Source organism: Schistocerca serialis, chromosome 1 (assembly GCF_023864345.2).
Source record: "Schistocerca serialis cubense isolate TAMUIC-IGC-003099 chromosome 1, iqSchSeri2.2, whole genome shotgun sequence".
Lineage (NCBI taxonomy): Eukaryota > Metazoa > Arthropoda > Insecta > Orthoptera > Acrididae > Schistocerca > Schistocerca serialis.
In genome coordinates this window covers 288744491-288765871 of record NC_064638.1, presented here as the reverse complement: position 1 = coordinate 288765871, position 21381 = coordinate 288744491, and the positions used below count along the sequence as shown (strand labels likewise).

The 21381-nt window shown below is 40.3% G+C and overlaps 1 protein-coding gene across 2 annotated transcripts in view; it reads left to right on the top strand.

Annotated features, from left to right (window-relative positions):
• LOC126468396 (tubulin polyglutamylase TTLL5) overlaps nt 1-21381 on the top strand; it is a 231063-nt gene that overhangs the window by 115836 nt on the left and 93846 nt on the right. For both annotated transcript variants that reach the window (XM_050096547.1, XM_050096546.1), the window contains exon 4: nt 20485-20591. In XM_050096547.1, coding sequence (XP_049952504.1) covers nt 20485-20591 — 107 coding nt within the window. The remainder of the gene's footprint in view (nt 1-20484; nt 20592-21381) is intronic.

Sequence of the window (21381 nt, the reverse complement as noted above, 5' to 3'; positions counted from 1 at the left end):
AATGTTAGGAAAAAAAATTGAGTGCTAAGACGCGAACCACCGCCTCAACAAAATCTCATGAGGGACAGAGACGCTACTCATTACGCTAAACCAACAACATACTCTTTGTACTTGGTCATATTACGTTACGTCTTGCTAAAAACGTTTATCGTAGATAATTATGTTACTAATTGAAATTTAATTATAACAAATTATACCAATAACAATGCGTTTTGGGTGGCTCTTCAGTGTGTCGCTGCCTTCAAATAGCCTACTCTCATAATATGCAAGTTACAATAATTCTTTTGCCACGAATATGACGTTTTCATTATTTTACTGGAACGAATCACACAACTAACAACGGGTTTTCCAGTGATTCTCAATTTGCTGGTGCTCAGAAACGGCATATATACATATAGGCTTGGAATGAATCCCAATAAGTAAAATATATCAACCGCTCGATAAAATCCCTATCTTCTATGGTGAAATTCTAAGAGTAAAAAGTACCAAGAAGAAAGCCCTAATTGACATGAAACAATATATCCCAGCTGAGAAACAGAATTTCTGCTGGCAAGTACCAAGCACATACGGATCTGCACGTCTGTCTGGTAAAGCCCATTGACTGAGGACAGAAAATGCAATGCTAATTGTAGGCTATGGCACAGGAATAGTGTTAAATTTTTCCGTATTCTCCGCTACTGCTTTTGCAGAGTTGTACTGCAATAAACATTTGTTTACTCGGGACTGGAAAGAGGTATCACTCTCCTTCCACTGACGCTATATTTCATACGCAGCAACCTATGCCCTAAAACCCACGAAACGTAAACTGACCAGCGACTTCATTCTTCACTGTAAACTTTTCAAAATATGCTCGATGGTTTACTTATTTGGGAAGCATAACAGTAACTCCAGCAATAACGAAAATAAAACCAGTCCACTGTCAGATTGTGACATCAGACTATAAGAAGTCGATTTTTTTACCCCGAATAGTTTCCTCAAAATCGAATAGAGAGACTGCATAGCGGAGAACACACCCGAATCCTCAGTGTTTTTTAATTTTTGTACGCAAAAAGTAAAAGGTTTCTGAAAAACTGTGTACAGAGACGAATGTAGCATTGCTTTATCTACATAAAACAATTTTTTTAGGCACATCGGATACTTCATATCAGCAGCGCGACACTGGGACCTCTCCACCACGCTTCCTTCGGAGACTGAAGCCGTCGGCTCATGGACCGTGCAGTCGAGCGCTGAGCGTGGCGAATTTATGATGGCATTGCGAGGTATAGAACGTTGGGGAGTCTTTATGAACGTGCGTTTGAACGTTGACCCAATTAGATGGCAGAATGCCACCTACGTCACATGCACGCCATCTCCCCTCAGTACAGAGGCGCGAGGCGACATATTGGCTTTGCTTTGAAGCCTGTATTTATATAGGCCGTTTCTGATCACCAGAAAATGGAGGACCTTTCAGAAACCTGTCGCTAATTGTATGATTCGTTGTAATAAAGTGACGAGAAACGTCATATTCGTGGCTAAAAAATTATTGTAATTTTCTTACTGTCTTATGAGAATATCCCGCTTGAAGGCAATGGCACATTGAAGATCCATCATAAACGCATTGTCGTTTGTACACTAATAATTAAATTTCTGTTAGTAACATAGCTGCGATTGAAGCTCTCAGCAAGTGGTAAGCTGCTGGGTGTAGTCGTCACACCATGGTCAGCTTAGGAATTTTTTTTACTAACTTTCACGTTTTTAACAGGTTCTGATACTTTATTAGTTTAATATAAGTATATACTATAATATTCGATGTTACGTAAATAGAAGAGAGCTCATTTTGTGGAGTGTGTTCGATTAGCTTAATCTACAGGGCAGCTTGCACTATTTGCAGTAAGATATTTTGCCATTCTTCTTTCAAGTTGTGTGTTTCGTATGTTGTAAGGATTCTGATACTGAATAGGAACAATGATCAAGTAAGAATAAACCTCAGGTTTTACTAAAAGATGAGAATTACGAAATAATTTTGTACCTCGTGTGAAGAACTATTGTAAATTTTTACCTTACTATTAGTAATGAAATTTTTATAAGTCGGTGTCGTTGTTGACTGTACATGGTACTTCCCTTTCTGCCTTTCACGGGTATTGAAATTTTTATTCACGTATACTACAAACAGAACAGCCTGAGTACCATAGGTCAGGGGATACGTTTCAACCGAGCAAATACAGGAACTTTATTATTTACGAGCCAGATACAGCCTAAAGTGCCGCTGGAGCGCGTTGCGATCGCGTATACCACGTTGGGGCCCACATATCGTATGCACGAGTCGCATCGTTTCTGAGCGTTCAGCAGTGAGTTGAACTCGCACGCTCAACGTTGACGTTCAAAAGCACGATCTTTCTGCCGACGACTTAACGGACGTGATCCCGCCAGATGTCCACGCCATTCCTGTGTGAATTAGGTCTTTAATGCTTCCGACAGGATTGGCGAGTCTAAAGCCGTCAGCACACGGACCGTGCTGTCGAACATTAACGTTGAATGCGCCAAGTTCAACGTACTGCTGAATGCTGAGGAACGGTGGGACTTGTGCATCCAGTACATGGGCCTTAACGTGGTATACGTGATCGCAACGCAGTCCAGCGGCAGTTGAGGGATGTTTCTAGTTCATAAATCACACTGTTTACTCAATGGCCGCGCGTAAAATTCCCACGTTAACTCTATTAAAACGCACATTTCCTCCATAGTCCACGAAAAGTAAAGTACCACGTCCAGTCAATAAGGACACAGGCATATAAAAGTTCCATTACAAACAGTGTGGTACAAATTTGGAATACTTCTCCGCATAAGATACATTATTTCATCAGTCCCACATTTTAGTAAAACCCCGAGGTCAGTCTTACTTGATCACTGTTCCTACCCAGTAGCAGAATCTTTGCAACATGTGAATTACGAAGCGTAAAAGAAAAAGGAGCAAAATATTTTTATAAATGGTTCAAATGGCTCTGAGCACTATGGGACGTAACATCTGAGGTCATCAGTCCCCTAGAACTTAGAACTACTTAAACCTAACTAACCTAAGAACATCACACACTTCTATGCCCAAGGCAGGATTCGAAGCTGCGACCGTAGCGGTCACGCGGTCGCAGACTGAAGCGCCTAGAACCGCTCGGCCACTCCGGCGGCAATATCTTTATACAAGTAGCGCAAGCTGTCCTGTATATTAAGCCAATCGAACAGTCACCCCTCAAAAAGGTGATCTTATATGTACATAACATCAAATATTATAGTATATACTTACATTAAACTAATAATAAAGTATCAGAACCTAAAGAAAACACGAATGTTTGCTAAAATCTTAATCATAGATATATTACTAATTGAAATTTAATTATAACAAATTGTACCAAGAACATTACGTTTTGGGTGGATCTTCAGTGTGTCGCTGCCTTCTAATAGGCTACTCTCATAATACAGAAGTTACAATAATTCTTTTGCCACGAATATGATGTTTCGTATTATTTCATTGGAACGAATTACACAATTAACGAGTTTTGCAGTGATTCTCAATTTGCTGGTGCTCAGAAACGGAAAATATACATATAGGCTTGAAATGAATGCCAATATGGCGCCTCACAAGTCTGTACTGAAGGGAGACGGCGTGCTTGTGACGTAGGTGGCGTTGTGCCATCTCATTGGTCAATGCTCAGACGCACGCTCAGAATATCTGACACGCCAGATATTGCTCTGACGTTCGGAAAGACTCCCGAGCGTGCTATTCCACGCTATGACGTCAGAAACTCGGCACACTAAACATTAAAGCTTAAAGCCGACGGCACACGGACCGTGCATCCGAACGTTGAGCGATGAGCGTGCTGAGTTTCTGACATCATAGAGTGGAATAGCACGCTTGGGAGTCTTTCCGAAAGTGCAGAGCAACGTGTCAGATATTCTGAGCGTGCGTCTGAGCGTTGGCCAATGAGGTGGCACAACGCCACCTACAGCACAAGCACGCCGTCTTCCTTCAATACAGAGTTGTGAGGCGCCATATTGGCATTCATTTCAAGCCTATATGTATATTTTCAGTTTCTGAGCACCAGCAAATTGAGAATCACTGGAAAACCCTTTGTTAACTATGTGATTCGTTCCAATAAAATAATGAGAAACGTCATATTCGTGGAAAAAGAATTATTGTAACTTGCCTATTATGAGAGTAGGCTATTTGAAGGCAGCTACACACTGAACATCCACCCAAAACGCATTGTTATTGGTACAATTTGTTATAATTAAGTTTCAATTAGTAAAATATCAACGATTAAGGTTTTCAGCAAGCGGTAACAGAATATAATTAGATACAAAAGATCTGATGTTGGTTTAGCGTAATGAGTAGCGTCACTGTCCTCCTCAGAGTTGTTAGTTGTGACGGTGGTTCTCCCCTTGGCACTACAAAAAAAATTTTTTTTTCCTAACACTCGCGTTTTTATTAGGTTCTGATACTTTATTATTAGATTAATATAAATATATATTATAATATTTGATGACACGTAAATAAAAGTTCACTTTTTTTTTGAGGGGTGAATTGTTTGATGAGCTTAATCTACGGGATAGCTTGTGCTACTTCTATAAAGATATTTTGCCCCTTTTTCTTTTACGCTTCGTAATTCACATGTTGCTAAGATTCTGCTACTGGGTAGGAACAGTGATCAAGTAAGACTGACCTTGGGGTTTTACTAAAATGTGGGAATGATGAAATAATGTTTATCTTATGCAGAGAAGTAATCCAAATTTGTATCGCACTGTTTGTAATGGAACTTTTATAAGTCTGTGTCCTTACTGATTGGACATGGTACTTTCCTTTTCGTGGATGATGGTGGAAATGTGCATTTTAATAGAGCTAACGTGGGAATTTTACGCACGCCCATTGAGTAAACAGTGTGATTTACGAACTATAAACATCCCTCAACTGCTGCTGAAGTGCAGTGCGATAGCGTATACCACGTTGGGGCCCACGTACCGTATGCATGAGTCGCATCGTTCCTGAGTGTTCAGCAGCACGTTGAACTTGGTACGCTCAACGTTAACGTTCTACAACACGGACCATGTGCCAACGGCTTAAGGGTGGCGCGCCGTGCTGAGCTCCATGTCAGCGGAAGTGGCTGCGCGGTGTGCTTGTGTTCCACGATCGCGGAGGCAGAGAGCAGCTATGGTCTAGCTGTGTCAGGATGAGATGACAGCATCTGTGGCTGGGTAATGCCTTGGAAATGCCGGCCGAAACTTGCTGGTAACGCTGCGGGTTGGATGAATCGGATTCCTTATTACACCAGATCAATATTCGTGTCTGGATGTGCCATCATCCAGGCAAACACCTGCTCGAAACAGGCACTGCTTCACAGACACAGGCCATTGGGAGCATTAGATTAGTATGTGGGACATTCATCTGGGCTTCCATGGGACCTGTACTAGTAATCGAATGCACCGTGACAGCTATGGACTATGTGATTGTTGCAGACCACCTGCATCTGTTCATCTTTGATGTCTTCCTGGATGGCAGTGACACCTTAGCTTAGGATAAATAAGTGTCAGAAGCCCATAATGTGCTACAGTGGTTGAGGAGCGTGATAGTGAACTCAGAGATTGATATTTTGGCCACCAGAACTCGCCTAGTCTTTACCCAATGAAATACACGTGACATTATTGGGCATCAGCTCTACACCCACAAACCATTGCTCCGTAATTTGTAAACTGTGTGCCCTGCGCATGCACATCTGCTGCCACATACCTTTGACTAGCTGTCAAGGACTGTTTGAATCCACACCATGCAAAATTGCGGTTGTGTTTTGTTCCAAAGGTAGAGCAAGTTCCAATTATGCACGGGGTCATAATGTTTTTTGCACATCATTGTAACGTGCCATGTTTAATCTTACCTTAATCTTGTCAATAAGTCACTAGATGTTCTTGAATAAAGGGAGAACTTTTCACTTGTGTTCCACACGCTATATTTTTAGGAATTCATCATTGCTGTTTGAGCTATATATTTTAACACCTTTCTCCCTCTTAGGTAAATTATACAATAGGACCCCATCTTCAAAGCACAGCATCACAAATAGAAAGAACCAGCTCGTATTTATGGGAATCAGGATTTAACTTCTTATCTGCTGACGGAGACTGTAATACATCCAAAAGGGAAAGTGTTACTGGATGCAGCCTCCTGAAGCGAAACACTTAGTAGATCCTGTTGTGACACATGCTCCTTTTTTGCACTCAGATCCCCAAAGAATAGTTTACTTTCATCAGGGGAGAACTAAAGTTCCGTGAAATATGTTCCTCGGAAACTTGACTTGCTTAAATTCCGTAAGGGCAATATGTTGCCTCTCTATGATGGGTGTATTACTGTAAACTATGACCATATTAATAACTTCTACTTTATGTCTAAGAGGTAATAACCCAGATGTAGGCCTATAATACTTACTTTATCAATACATTTTGAACTGGAGCTTGGTGTAACCAGACTGAGGATCTAGTACACTTCTGGTTTTTAAACGGGACTGCTTATACTCATAAACCATTCCACCAATCCATATTCTCAAATAGTGAAAGCCTGAGAAACAGTCCTTCAAGTAGCCTACTAAAAGTAGGAACATTATTACCTACAATGTTAATTCTTTAATGAAGTATTCATTAGCATGTGACACTCCAGTCAGTTGGAATAATTCCTATCAGTTTTTGGGTGACATGAAGAAGGTGCCACAGTGCTGTAATCTGTGTAACTGCTATTGTTAAGCAGCTTTAACCTTGTACCATTGTTTCACTTGAGAAAAATATTCTCAGAAAATGACATTCTTCTGTCTCCTCCTCCTCCTCCTGCTGCTGCTGCTGCTGCTGATGCTGCTAGAATCAATCCCATTAAACCTTTTTGACGCTTGTCACTAAATGCAATGATGCCATGCAGAGACTGGGGTGATGGAACTCTTTATGCTACACTATCCTTTGCAAGCCTCTTCACTTCCAAATAACTAACACAACTGGCATGTATTTGAACCTGGTTACAGTACTTCTCTCTCTCTCTCTCTCTCTCTCTCTCTCTCTCTCTCTCTCTCTCTCTCTCTCTCTCTCTCATTTTTACCTCCCACACTTCCCTTCCTCGGTGTCTCAGAATGTGTCCTATAAATTGATCCCCTTCTTTTAGTCAAATTACACCAGGAATTTCTCTTCTACCATATTCTATTCTGTACTACCTCATTAATTTATGCAATCTACCCATCTGATCTTCAGATTTCTTCTATAACACTACATTTCAAAAGCCGCCTTTCTCTTCTTGTCTGAACTGTTTATTGTCTATACTTCACTACCATAGATAAGTATTCAAGATAAAAACCTTCAGAAAAGACTGTCTTATACTTAAATTTATTTTCAATGTTTGCAAATTCCTCTTCATCAGAAATGTTTTTCTAGCTGTTGTTAGTCCTCTCTACTTTGGCCACAATCATTTATTTTACTGCCCAAATAGCAAATCTCACCTGCTACTTTTAATGTCTCCTTTCCTAATCTAATTCCCTCAGCATTGCCTGATTTAAAACTTCCTGGCAGTTCAAAACTGTGTGACGGACCGAGACTCGAACTCGGGACCTTTGCCTTTCATGAGCAAGTGCTCTACCAACTGAGCTACCCAAGCACGACTCACTGGGAGAAAGGATATTGTGGAGACATGGCTTAGCCACAGCCTGGGGAGTGTTTCTAGAATGAAATTTTCACTCTACAGCGGAGTGTGCACTGTAGAGTTTCTTCCAGGAGTGCTAGTTCTGCAAGGTTCGCAGGAGAGCTTCTGTGAAGTTTGGAAGGTAGGAAGACTAGGTACTGGAGGAATTAAAGCTGTGAGGACGGGGCGTGAGTCGTGCTTGGGTAGCTCAGTTGGTAGAGCAATTGCCCACGAAAGGCAAAGATCCCGAGTTCGAGTCTCGGTCCGGCACACGGTTTTAATCTGCCAGGAAGTTTCATATCAGCGCAGACTCAGCTGTAGAGTGAAAATTTCATTCTAGAAACACACCTCGGGCTGTGGCTAAGCCATGTCTTCGCAATATCCTTTCTTCCAGGAGTGCTAGTTCTGCAAGGTTCGCTGGAGAGCTTCTGTGAAGTTTGGAAGGTAGGAGATGAGGTACTGGCAGAATTAAATCTGTGAGGATGGGGCGCGAGTCGTGCTTGGGTAGCTCAGTTGGTAGGGCACTTGCCCGCAAGAGGCAAAGATCCCGAGTTCGAGTCTCGGTCCGGCACACAGTTTTAATCTGCCAGGAAGTTTCATACCAGCGCAGACTCAGCTGTAGAGTGAAAATTTCATTCTATTGCCTGATTTAATTTGTCTACATGCCATTATCCTCATTTTGCTTTTGTTACTTCATCTTATATGCTCCTTTCAAGACACTGCCCATTCTGTTCAACAGCACCTCAGAGTAATTTGCTCTCTGACAGGATTATGCCATATGCAAACCTCAGTTTATATTTCTTCTCCATGAACTGTAATTACTTCTCAATTATTCCTTTGTCTTCCTGTACTGCTTGCTCAGTGTACAGATTGAATATTGTGGATAGGCTGCAACCCTGTCTCACTCCCTTGTCAACAACCATTGTTCCCATTTCATGTCTGTAGACTCTTAAAACAGTATTCTAGTTTCTATGGAAGTTTTGTGTAACCTTTCGCTCCTTGTCTTTCACCTCTGTTGTTGTCGTAATTTCAAAGAGCGTACTCCAGTTAACATTGTCAAAAGCTTTCTGTAAGTCCACAAATGCTATTCTGAGATAGGTCATAAGATTGGTATTGTCTCAAATGATTCGGCATTTCATTTACTAGATTTTTCCATTCTTCTGTAAATAATTTGTATTGGTATTTTGCAGCTAAGACTTACTAAGTAGATAGTTTGGTAATATTCATACCTGTCAGCACCTGCTTCCTGTGGAATTGGAATTATTTCAGTCATATTGAAATATGTGGGTATTTCCCCTATCCCATCCGTGTACCTTATGCATCTGGTAGAGTAATTTCAGGAGTCTGGCTGTCTCAAGGATATCAGTAGTTCTGAGAAAATGTTGTGTATTCTAGCTGGCCTTGCTTTGGTTTAGTTCCTTCAATGCTTTGTCAAATTCCTCTTTCAGTATCATATCTCCCATCCCATCTTCAAATAGTTCCGCTCCTCTTTCTATAATTTTGCCTAGAAGTCCAGTTCCCTTGTAGAGCCCCTATACTCATTCCTTCCACCTTCTCCTTCTGTGAATGGTACTGCTTTCTCATCTGAGCTCTTCACATTCACAGTGTGCCTTCTGTTTTACCCAGCAGGCCTCTTTAACTTTACTGTAGGTGGTGTCTGTATTTCCCCTAATTATACATGCTTATAATGATTACATTAGTTCTCTAGCCATGCCTGCTAAGCCATTTTGCAATTCCTGTCAATCTCTCTTTCTAGTCATTTGGATTCCCTTTTGCCTGCTTCATTTGTTGCATTTTTAAATTTTAATCTTTTATCAGTTAAATGCAGTGTTCACTGTGATATCCACGGAGTTCTACTGTGCTTAGTCATTTAACTATTTGATCATCTGCTGCCTTCACTATTTCATCTCTCAAAGCTTCCCATTTGTCTTCTTCTACCATGTACTGTGTTAGTTTCCCATCAATTATGCATAGTGTACAGAACTTCCAAGCAGTAAAATTCAGAGGTTAAAATGGGTAAAAGTGATAAACATATAGCAAAATAAAAGCTCATTAAGCCACTGTAACTGTATTAATTGAAGTACTTGTAGATTTGCACTACCAGTTTTGTAACTTTTGTAGTTAATTCTTCTGGTACATCTCTGTATAAAAATTACTAATACTATTACAATAGCGAATAAGTAATCACGTAGTTGGAATAAAATACTTATGGGTTGAATACTTTAAAAAAACTGGACATGGCTTAACCAGGACCAATCTGCATGTTGTTAAACATAAAGTGGTTGCATTATGACCGTCTGTTATTGGTATGAACATATATTGGCTATTGGCATATTGTGGACTTAGATTGCTGTTACATGTAGTTATTATGTTGTGTGTGTGTGTGTGTGTGTGTGTGTGTGTGTGTGTGTGTGTGTGTGTGTGTGTGTGTGTGTGTGTGTGTGTGGTTTTTTTTTACTGGCAAGGATCCCTACAAAGTGATAAAAATGGTTTACATTGAGGCTGTTGAGGTAAAATCATCTGGCTTATTCACCCGAAAATTAGTTGAACTGACCTTGAAACCAACCATTAAATATCAAATGCCCCAATATCCTGCCCAAACAAGAGCATCATTGTTTTAACTAGTAAATGTTTCATCTGGATCCCAAGTATAGCTTTATAATAAAACTAGGCTGCTAGTTTTACAGTGTCTGCATATTGACATTATGGGGCAGCCATAACAAACATTTTCATTAATGAGGTAGGTGTAACTGCCTCTCAGCACAGCACTGGAAATCACTAAGTTCAGTTTTGTATACATATGTTGGTTCAGATATCAATCCTGATCCATATCTCAGATAGCATTACCTGTTAGAGTTACCATATTACAAAAAAAGTTTTGTTATAGAGCCATTCACATGATCCAGATGAAACACTTCCTAGTGAAAACAGTGATGCTCTTGTTGGCATAGGACTTCAGCACATTCGATATTCAACAGTTGGTTTGAAGGTTACTCGGCTGGTTTTTGGGTGAATAAGCCAATGTTTCCCCCCCCCCCCCCTTCCCCACCTTCCCCCCTTCCCCACCTTCCCCCCTTCTTCCCCCTTCTTCCCCCTTCTTCCCCTTCTTCCCCCCTTCTTCCCCCCTTCTTCCCCCCTTCTTCCCCCCCTTCTTCCCCCCCTTCTTCCCCCCCTTCTTCCCCCCCTTCTTCCCCCCCTTCTTCCCCCCCTTCTTCCCCCCCTTCTTCCCCCCTTCCCTCCTTCTTCCCTTCTTCCCCCTTGCCCCCCCTCTCTCTCTCTTTCACACACACACACACACACACACACACACACACACACACACACACTCACTCACTTTATTTTCATAATAATTGAGGATGTTGCAGCTCGGCTTCAACTGTTACATCTTTTCAGTTGTAAACTGCAATAACTGCATGTAACAGCACTCTAAGTCCACAACACACCAATATATGTTCATATCAATGATGGCTCATAATGACACCACTTTATGTTAAATATTACGCAGATTAGTGCTCTGGTTAATCCATGTCCACTTTTTTTAAATTTGTCAAACCATAACTATTTTATTCTGGCTATGGATTACTGCTGCTGTAATAGTATTGGTAATTTTTGTACAGAGAAGCACCAGAAAAGCAACCAAAAAATGTTGCAAAACCATTAGTGTGAATCTACGACGACTTCAATAAATATAGCTATAGTGAATTAATGAGCTTTCATTCAGCTGTATGTCTACCACTTTTACCTATTTTAACATCTGGAGTTCACTGCCTGAAAGTTCTGTAACCTACATAAAAGTATTTTAGTTGTGGTTGCCCATGGTGTAAAATTACGTGCAACTAATTTGCCTAACAGGTTGGAAAGGAATTTTATAAATTTTTAAATCAATAAATTATGGTCGGTGTAGACCCCTACCCCTAAATGTCTTGCAGTTTTAAATTTTGTTCAGAAATCTTTTTTACCATTACATGATCAATCTGGAACCTTAAAGTGTCTCCAGGTCTCTTCCATGTCTACAGGCTTCTTTCATGATTCTTAAACAAAGTGTCTGGAAAAATTCCACCAGGCAGATTTCTCTTTCATTTCTTTGAACAGCCCATATTTTGCTCCTAGTTTTTCTTCTCTTCCTCTTTTTATTACCGAATTCAATGCCTCCATCACAATTATGTCTTCTCCCTTAACTATCTCAATATTTTTTTTTTTTTTTTTTAAGATATCATACAGTCTTCCAACCTCACCTGCAGTGCTAGTTGACACACAAACTTGTACTACTATGGTGGTGTTGGCTTTGTGTTCCATGTTTGCTACAGTAAAGCTTGCCATCATATTTCACTAATCCCGGCTGTACCAAACGTCAACATACCCATTTCCCTTCTTAAATTTTTTTAACTACCTACCTGGGTAAGGGACCTAACATTCTGTGCTCCATTCCATAGAATGATATTAGAAATGGCTCAGTTTTATCAAGAACATGAGTGTACTAATGTTTAATTTATGACTCCATGTGCAAAACATTTGTATGCCTATACGAGTACTGATCTGCCCATTTCAATTACTGTATAATGTGTTATAGTTAAAGAATATTGTCATCTTCATGACATGCAAAGCTGCATCCACAGTAACAAGAGCAGCATGAACACGTGCTACCAATTCTTCCACATTTGTCAGCAGAGTAGAGTGCACGTGCTCCTTCAGGTGTCCCCACAGGAAGAAATCCATGAAATTGAGGTCAGGTGAACACAGTGGCCATACAACTGAACTTACATGTCTGTGCCATTTCCGTGGATATGTGTTGTGGTCTTCATTCCTGAGACTGGTTTGATGCAGCTCTCCATGCTACTCTATCCTGTGCAAGCTGCTTCATCTCCCAGTACGTACTCCAGCCTACATCCTTCTGAACCTGCTTAGTGTATTCATCTCTTGGTCTCCCTCCACAATTTTTACCCTCCATGCTGCCCTCCAATACTAAATTGGTGATCCCTTGATGCCTCAGAACATGTCCTACCAAATGATCCCTTCTTCTAGTAAAGTTGTGCCACAAACTCCTCTTCTCCCCAATTCTATTCAGTACCTCCTCATTAGTTATGTGATCTACCGATCTAATCTTCAGAATTCTTCTGTAGCACCACATTTCGAAAACTTCTATTCTCTTCTTGTCCAAACTATTTATCGTCCATGTTCCACTTCCATACATGGCTACACTCCATACAAATACTTTCTGAAAGGACTTCCTGACACTTAAATCTATACTCGATGTTAACAAATTTCTATTCTTCAGAAACGCTTTCCTTGCCATTGCCAGTCTTCATTTTATATCCTCTCTACTTCGACCATCATCAGTTATTTTGCTCCCCAAGTAGCAAAACTCCTTTACTACTTTAAGCATCTCGTTTCCTAATCTAATTCCCTCAGCATCACCCGATCTAATTCAACTACATTGCATTATGCTCTTTTGCTTTTGTTGGTGTTCATCTTATACTCTCCTTTCAAGACGCTGTCCATTCCGTTCAACTGCTCTGCCAAGTCCTTTACTGTCTGACAGAATTACAATGTCATCGGTGAACCTTAAAGTTTTTATTTCTTCTCCATGGATTTTAATACCTACTCAGAATTTTTCTTTTGTTTCCTTCACTGCTTGCTCAATATACAGATTGAATAACATCGGGGAGAGGCTACACCCTTGCCTCACTCCCTTCCCAACCACTGCTTCCCTTTCATGCCCCTAGACTCTTATAACTGCCATCTGGTTTCTGTACAAATTGTAAATAGCCTTTCGCTCCCTGTATTTTACCCCTGCCACCTTCAGAATTTGAAAGAGAGTATTCCAGTTAACATTGTCAAAAGCTTTCTCTAAGTCTACAAATGCTAGAAATGTAGGTTTGCCTTTTCTTAATCTAGCTTCTAAGATAAGTCTTAGGGTCAATATTGCCTCACGTGTTCCAACATTTCTATGGAATCCAAACTGATCTTCCCTAAGGTCGGCCTCTACCAGTTTTTCCATTCGTCTGTAAAGAATTCGCGTTAGTATTTTGTAGCCGTGGCTTATTAAAATGGTAGTTCGGTAATTTCACATCTGTCAACACCTGCTTTCTTTGGGATTGGAATTATTATATTCTTCTTGAAGTCTGAGGGTATTTCGCCTGTCTCATACATTTTGCTCACCAGATGGTACAGATTTGTCAGGACTGGCTCTCCCAAGGCTGTCAGTAGTTCTAATGGAGTGTTGTCTACTCCCGGGGCCTTATTTCAACTTAGGTCTTTCAGTGCTCTGTCAAACTCTTCACGCAGTATCATACCTCACATTTCATCTTCACCTACATCCTCTTCCATGTCCATAATATTGTCCTCAAGTACATCGCCCTTGTATAGACCCTCTATACTCCTTCCACCCTTCTGCTTTCCCTTCTTTGCTTAGAACTGGGTTTCCATCTGAGCTCTTGATGTTCATGCAAGTGGTTCTCTTATCTCCAAAGGTCTCTTTAATTTTCCTGTAGGCAGTATCTATCTTACCCCTAGAGATATGTGCCTCTACATCCTTACATTTGTCCTCTAGCCATCCCTGCTTAGCCATTTTGCACCTCCTGTCAATCTCATTTTTGAGACGTTTGTATTCCTTTTTGCCTGCTTCGTTTACTGCATTTTTATATTTTCTCCTTTCATCAATTAAATTCAATAGTTCGTCTGTTACCCAAGGATTTCTATTAGTCCTCGTCTTTTTACCTAATTGATCTTCTGCTGCCTTCACTACTTCATCCCTCAAAGCTACCCATTCTTCTTCTGCTGTATTTCTTTCCCCCATTCTTGTCAATTGTTCCCTTATGCTCTCCCTGAAACTCTGTACAACCTCTGGTTTAGTCAGTTTATCCAGGTCCCATCTCCTTAAATTGCCACCTTTTTGCAGTTTCTTCAGTTTTAATCTACAGTTCATAACCAACAGATTGTGGTCAGAGTCTACATCTGCCCCTGGAAATGTCTTTCCCTGGATACATTCTGTCCAAAAACTGTTGTACATTAATTCCAGAGTGTGGAGGTTAACCATCATGTTTGGACAATATCTTCTGACAAACATGCAGTGGAACGTCTTCCAGGGCACCAGGCAGATAGTTTGAGGGGAATGCATGATACCTTTATGCAGTTGACTGGTCAGGCAACATGCAGGGGCCAAACACCTGTCGCCCAGTTTTCCAGCCCAGATGTTGATACCAAAGTGAACTTGATATCCACAGTGGCGGGTAATGTGCAGGTTAATCTCACACTAATGGTGGGCATTGTGCATATTGAAGACAGCCTCACGAGCAAATGCTGCTTTATCTGACCATTTTACGGTGTTCATGAAGTCATTGTTGGCTTCTTGTTGTTGTTGGAACCATTCACACAGTTGCATCCACTGATGGCAATTTGCAGGTGTTGTGTGCAAGCATAATGATAGGGGTGCAGCCCATGCTTGTGCAGCACATTAATGACTCTAGGTTGTGAGACACACATCTGCCTTGCTATTCTACGTGCACTTCACTTAGGTTCTTGGTGTACGACCACCAGAATAGCTTTCCTCGGTAGCTGGAGTACAGTGAGTCCATGGACGACTTCTGTCATGTGATGGTGCAAGGAGAGGACCTGACTCCTGAAGGCACAGCTCCAGACGACAAAATGCATTTTTGTCTGGATGGCGTCGAGGAGTATATCTAGCAGCATATTCACAAGTGGCAATGCCAGCCCAGTTATCAGATGCACCAAGGACCAGAAGCATATCCACTTATTCATCATTTGTGTATGCCATACATCTGGCACACTGGTTTAGAGGTTTACAGTGAGAAAATTCAATATGTGTATGCATGTACATTGGAGTCTGTCGTTGGCACTTTACTCTGCTCACAACTAGTCCCTTGTCTGGTGGACAGTTCATACAGTATAAATACACCGTCAGTCCTGCGCACTGTTCCACCTAATCCGCATTATTCCTCTGATAGATATTGTTCTGCATAATTCATCCCGACACCGCTATTCAGTTTCGAATTACACTGCTCCCCTAATGCTGATGATGATGATGATGATGATGATGATGATGATACTAAACAGTGTGCGGTTACCAGACTCAATGTTTCAATGTTGAAAGGCATTGTTAGTAGCATCATGGTGATAACACATACAAATAGTAACAGATTTTGGACATTATTCGCAAAAAAATGTTCTAGTCCTACTGGTAACATAAGGACCTAATGAAATGTAATGGACCTGAATGAGGCAAGAGTGTTAGTTGGTACTAATCTATGGGCCCATTGGAGGAGTATAAAGAAAACAGGTTTCACATCTAGTAGGTGAAGTGATGCGAATAAGTTCACACCCACTACTTGGAAAGGGCTTCTTTCAATGCTGACCAATCTTCCAGTTCCACGATTGTAGTATGTAAGCGCAAATGTTTTCTAGAGTACCCACTGCAATCGCTGTTGACGATTAATGCCAGATACCTTACCACCTGGAATACATGTACCAAATAAAAAACATATGCCTTAACCCAGGATCGAACCATCAACCTCCTGCATACCGTCCAAAAACTCTATCCACTCCACCAACTGTTCAGCACAAATAGTATGTGCTGGCAGAGGTAGTTACCATACATGTGGTTAGTGTTGCCAGATTGCCATTCTTTAACACCCTTTTTCTGCCAGATGTACTCACTGGAGGAAATTTTGTGACAGGCATTTTTTTTATTTATGGCACGTGAGGAGTCGCACTGTGAAGCCAGAGTGTGCAAATTTCACTTCGCCCTGTGTACACCTATATAGGTTTCACTGGTAGGAAGAGTATTATACATACTCATATATAGATTTCTCTGGTAGAACTATTCATGTCTACAGGTTGGAGTAGCCAAGTGTTCAGCAACAAAGCTGAACAGTTGAAAAAATGAGATAGAGGCTTTGAACTTATTTCATAAATTAGAGTCACATGTTTGGAAAATAGGAACATTCCAGAGGAGAGTCATCTGTTGCAAGGAAAGAAATAAGTTTACATCAGTACTGAGTGAGGAAATTTGAAAATAGAAAAAGAGATAGAATTTATTAACAAATTAGGAACAGAGTAGGAAAATTTTCAGGTAAAATTTAGTGTTGTAATTAATGAAAAATGAGAGCAATGAGAAACCTTATGCTGACACATAAAAGAAATAGAAAATACAGGGTGAGCTCAGAGTCTTGCCCTGTTTGCAACAATTTATTACAGAATAACTGTTTGACATAATAATTTACATTTGACGCCGTTCCATAGGTTAGTGTTACTAGTTTTTTTTATTAAGACCACTTACATTAGTAAACCTCAACGTGTGCTCCCTTGGTAGCCCGGAGAATGTTGATGCAGTATTCCAGTTCCTGCCAGGTGTTACGTAACGTGTTCTGTCACAGTACCCACAGCAGATTGTATCCTAGCCTTCAATTCATAGACGTCAGCAACGGAGACTCTGTCCTTGATATAGCCCCAGAAAAAAAGGTCATGGGGCGTAATGTCTGGAGAGTGGGGTGGCAGCAGTGGTGGTGGCAGCAGCAGTGGAGACCTAATGTCCTCAATTATTTGTTGGCTACCTTTGTCTCATTATTCTTACACAGTGCCTTCTAGTACAATGGAAGTTATTCCCTAAAATCTTAACACATATCCTATCATATTGTACCTTTTTCTTGATGTTTTCCATAATTTCTATCCTCATCAATTGCGTAGAGAACTCCCTTTATTTCTTATCACACCACTTAATTTTCAGCACCCTTAAGTAGCACATCATCTCAGACTTAGTCTGTCTGTCTTGAAATCCTAAACAGTCCGTGATCCACTTTCATGCAATGTTGTGCTCCAAACGCACATTTCCAGAAATTTCTTCCTCAAATCAAGCAAAAATTTTCTGTCCAGGAATCCCCTCTTTGCCCATGCTTGTCTGCTTTTTATGTTGTGTTTACTTCATCTACTTCACAGCCCCCAATTTTGGTGTTAATTTTATTGCTAGTCACATTTCCAGTATCCTTGTCAGTTTCATCTATATTTGGTTTTTCTCTCGGTCCATATTCTGTACTCTTCTCAACTGTTCAGTAAATGTACCCATTCTTCTTCACCTCCACTGATGATAGCAGTGTCATCAACAAATCTTATCATTGATATTTTTCCACCCCATATTGTATTCTGTGTAGTCAGTCATTTGCATACTTAGTGGTCTAGTTTGGCAAAGCAGAATTGGCAGGTGACTGTGGCCCTAAAGTAAGAACCATTTCTGCATTTGCTTGAAGTAATTCAGAGAAACAAGAAAACGTAAGCCGGGATGGCTGATAGGGTATTAGAACCTGTAGAGTACAAGGTCAATCTGCTAAAACCAGCACAGCCTAGCTTGGTATATCCTTAGTGTACAATGCTGTTTTGTTTGTACAAGGTCTGTTCAAAAAATTCTGGAACTTTGTCCACAAAATTTTTCAACACTTACCCCTTAACATAACTGTGCTTGGTCTCCTTTGAAATACTCTCCTCCCCAATTGATACACCACTCCCAATGTGGTATCCACTTCTGTAAATAGTCTCAGTACGCCTCTCCCTATCTGCAAATTTTCTTTTATTTCATCTGTCATTGCAAATCTTCATCCTTTCAATGGGTTTTTCAACTTTGGAAATAAAAAGTATGCAGGAGCCAGGTATGGAGAGTATGGAGGATAATTCAGCACAGTTATTTTATTCTTTGTGCAGTAGTCATGCACCAGTAGGGGATGAATGTGCGGGTGTGTTATTGTGATGTAAGAGCCAAGAATTGTCTCACCTCATTTCAGACCATTTCATTCACATTTTCTTGCAGGCATCATAACATGTCCCGATAGTACCATCGATTTACAGTTTGTCCTTGTGGCACAAATTCATGATTAACTAATCCTTCAAAGTCAAAGAAAACTATCAGCATGGCTTTGACAGTTGACCTGACCTGACGAACTTTTTTTGGTCTTGGAGGACTTTCCACACCCATTGTGAAGACTGAACCTTGGTCTTAACATCATAACTGTAGACCCACATCTCATCTGAGTTATGATTCTCTTAAGGAACATGGTGTTCTCATTTGTGCGATCCAAAATCTCGTCACAGATTTGTGAGGCGAAGGTCTCTCTGGTCTTGACTCATGAGTCATGGAACTAACTTGGTTGCAACACAATACATTCCAAGATGCTGTGTCAGGATTTCAGGACATAATCCAACTGAAATGTTAGATTCCTCTGCAGTCTCTCGGACAGTTAGTCTTCGATTGGCACGCACAATTTCGTGGATGTTCCTGACATGGGTGTTTGACGATAGACGTTGAAGGGTATACTGAATGAGGGTCATCATTACCTTCTGTCTGGCCTCTTTTAAACCATGTGAACCATTCGTAACACGGAGTATGGCTGAAGCTCTCATCACCGTAGGCTTCCTGCATCATTTGGTGTGTCTCTGTAGAGGTCTTCTTGAGTTTCGCACAAAATTTAATGCAGACGTGTTGATCCTCTAATTCTGCCATCTCGAAATTCGCTAACTGTCAGACACAACATTCTACTCAATACAGCACTGAACAATAAGAAACAGACATACAACAATGAAACTTCTGACAGTTACATGTTAAACACACGTGTGTGCTGGGATGCCAACAGCATTTTTGCTCCAACACACTATTTGTGTGAAATCATGGATGTTCGGGAATTTTTGGAGCGGACATCATACACTATTGCAAAGAAGTAACGTGCTAACTTGTTAATATGTTTTTTAACAACCATCACTTAACATGCTATAAACTGACATAAGCACCACGATGATGTCGGGTCTCCATTTTGTGTGCTGCAGCTTCTCTGTTTCCCTCCCTGGTGAACTGAGTCAGTATCTTTCCGTAGTGTTTGTGAGGTTGAATTCAGAAAGATAATAGGGTGTTACCATTGTCTCTTGCAGAGCATTTGTTTATAATTTATCAGAGGAAAGAAAAAAAAACGAGCATTATAGCTGATTTAAAAGTTTGTGAAATGCCAGAGGTGTTTTATTGTTGTCTACTCGTTGCTCATATAACACAAAGTAATCTTTCACTATGCAGAATGTATTACTAAACGGGTACTTTTTAAGTGCAATTTTAAATCTGTTTTAATAATCTCTTTAAGCTCCTTAGACAGTTTATTGTATAATTATGTTCCTTGAATTTTATGTTAATTCTGTCTTGTCAAATCAAACGATGGAAAATCAAGGATGGAATAATGACAATGTTATGAAAGGGTTAGATTGCTACTCATCAACTCAGAGATCCTGAGTTGCAGATAAGCACAAAAAAAATAATAATTGCAGACAAGTAATGTTTTGATGAACACATGACCACTGTCTCTGGCATTATTTGAGAGTCTTTTTGTTGTGCCTATCTGCAACTCGTTATCTCCACTTTATGGTGAATAGCAATCTAACCTTCTCATAATACTTTCTTGTTAGATGTAAGTTTAGTGTATATTTTGTATTGTGGCTATGAACACAGCTGTTTTTTTTCTCTCCTTCAATAATTAGCATTGTTCTGTCTTTTATGTGAACATCTGATCAGTAAGTGAAGTGACAATTTGTAGCTAAGTTTTGAACATATCTTTACAGAGCCTGTGTACTACTTTTAAGTATTATACTCCTGGAAGTTTTCGTAGTTTGAAAAGTGTGATTGAACCTTATAAAGATTTCATCATCTGCAAAATTTCGTGAAAACAGGAGAACCCAGACTTTGGCTTCTGAATGTACTTAACACATTAAATGAGTGTGAATTAGTTGTGTTTTTAAGAAAGATGAGTTTATTTCATTTTTCAAATAATTTACAGGTTCACAACAGTATTCCAGATTTCAATTTATTATGGACAGGTGTGCATCCAAAACCACATGTTCTGAAAGATTTGACAGCGTATCAACGAGTTAATCATTTTCCAAGGTAAAAGTGCATTTTCATGAGTATCTGTTGATGAACATAGAAAATGTTGTATATTTGCTTCTTAACTTTTGTAAGGTTACCTGTAGTCAAGTCTCTTACATTTCACATCTTTACAGTATTTAATTCTGTGATTAATCTGTAATGCAAATGGATAGATAGAAAAACCTTCTCACCAAGAGGCGGAAGAAGAACACGTATGGAAAGATATTGAAATTTGTAGGCTTTTGGAGCCAGTGGCTGCTGCTCCTGGCAGAAGGGTTGAATGGGAAGGAAGAGGGGTGAAGGATAAGGACTTGGGAGGTCTAGGAAATGTGGAAAATTTGGAAAAGTCACCCGGAACCATGGGTCAGGGGAAACTTACCTGATTAGATGAGATGAGGAGGGAAGACTGATTGTTGGGGACTGCACTGAACGACATTTGAAAACATGAACGCTCAAAGGTGGAAGATAGAGTAATATGCAAGACAGAGATTAGTAGAGTAATATGCAAGACAGAGATTAGTAGAGTAATATGCAAGACAGAGATTATTGAGAAAACGTCACACATGAGTTAATAAGAGCAGAAAGCTAAGTGCATTGTATGTGGTGAAAATGGGGAATGGGGAAAAATATACTGGTCAGAAAATGAGATACAGGAAATGAACAGGATGTGAAGAAAGTAATAGTTAACAATTAATTAAGGCCAGTTGGGTGGCGAGAACTGAGGACGTGTTGTAATGCCAGTTTTCATTTGTGGAGTTAGGAGAAGCTGGTGTCTGCGGGAAGAATCCAGATGACACCTGTGGTGAAA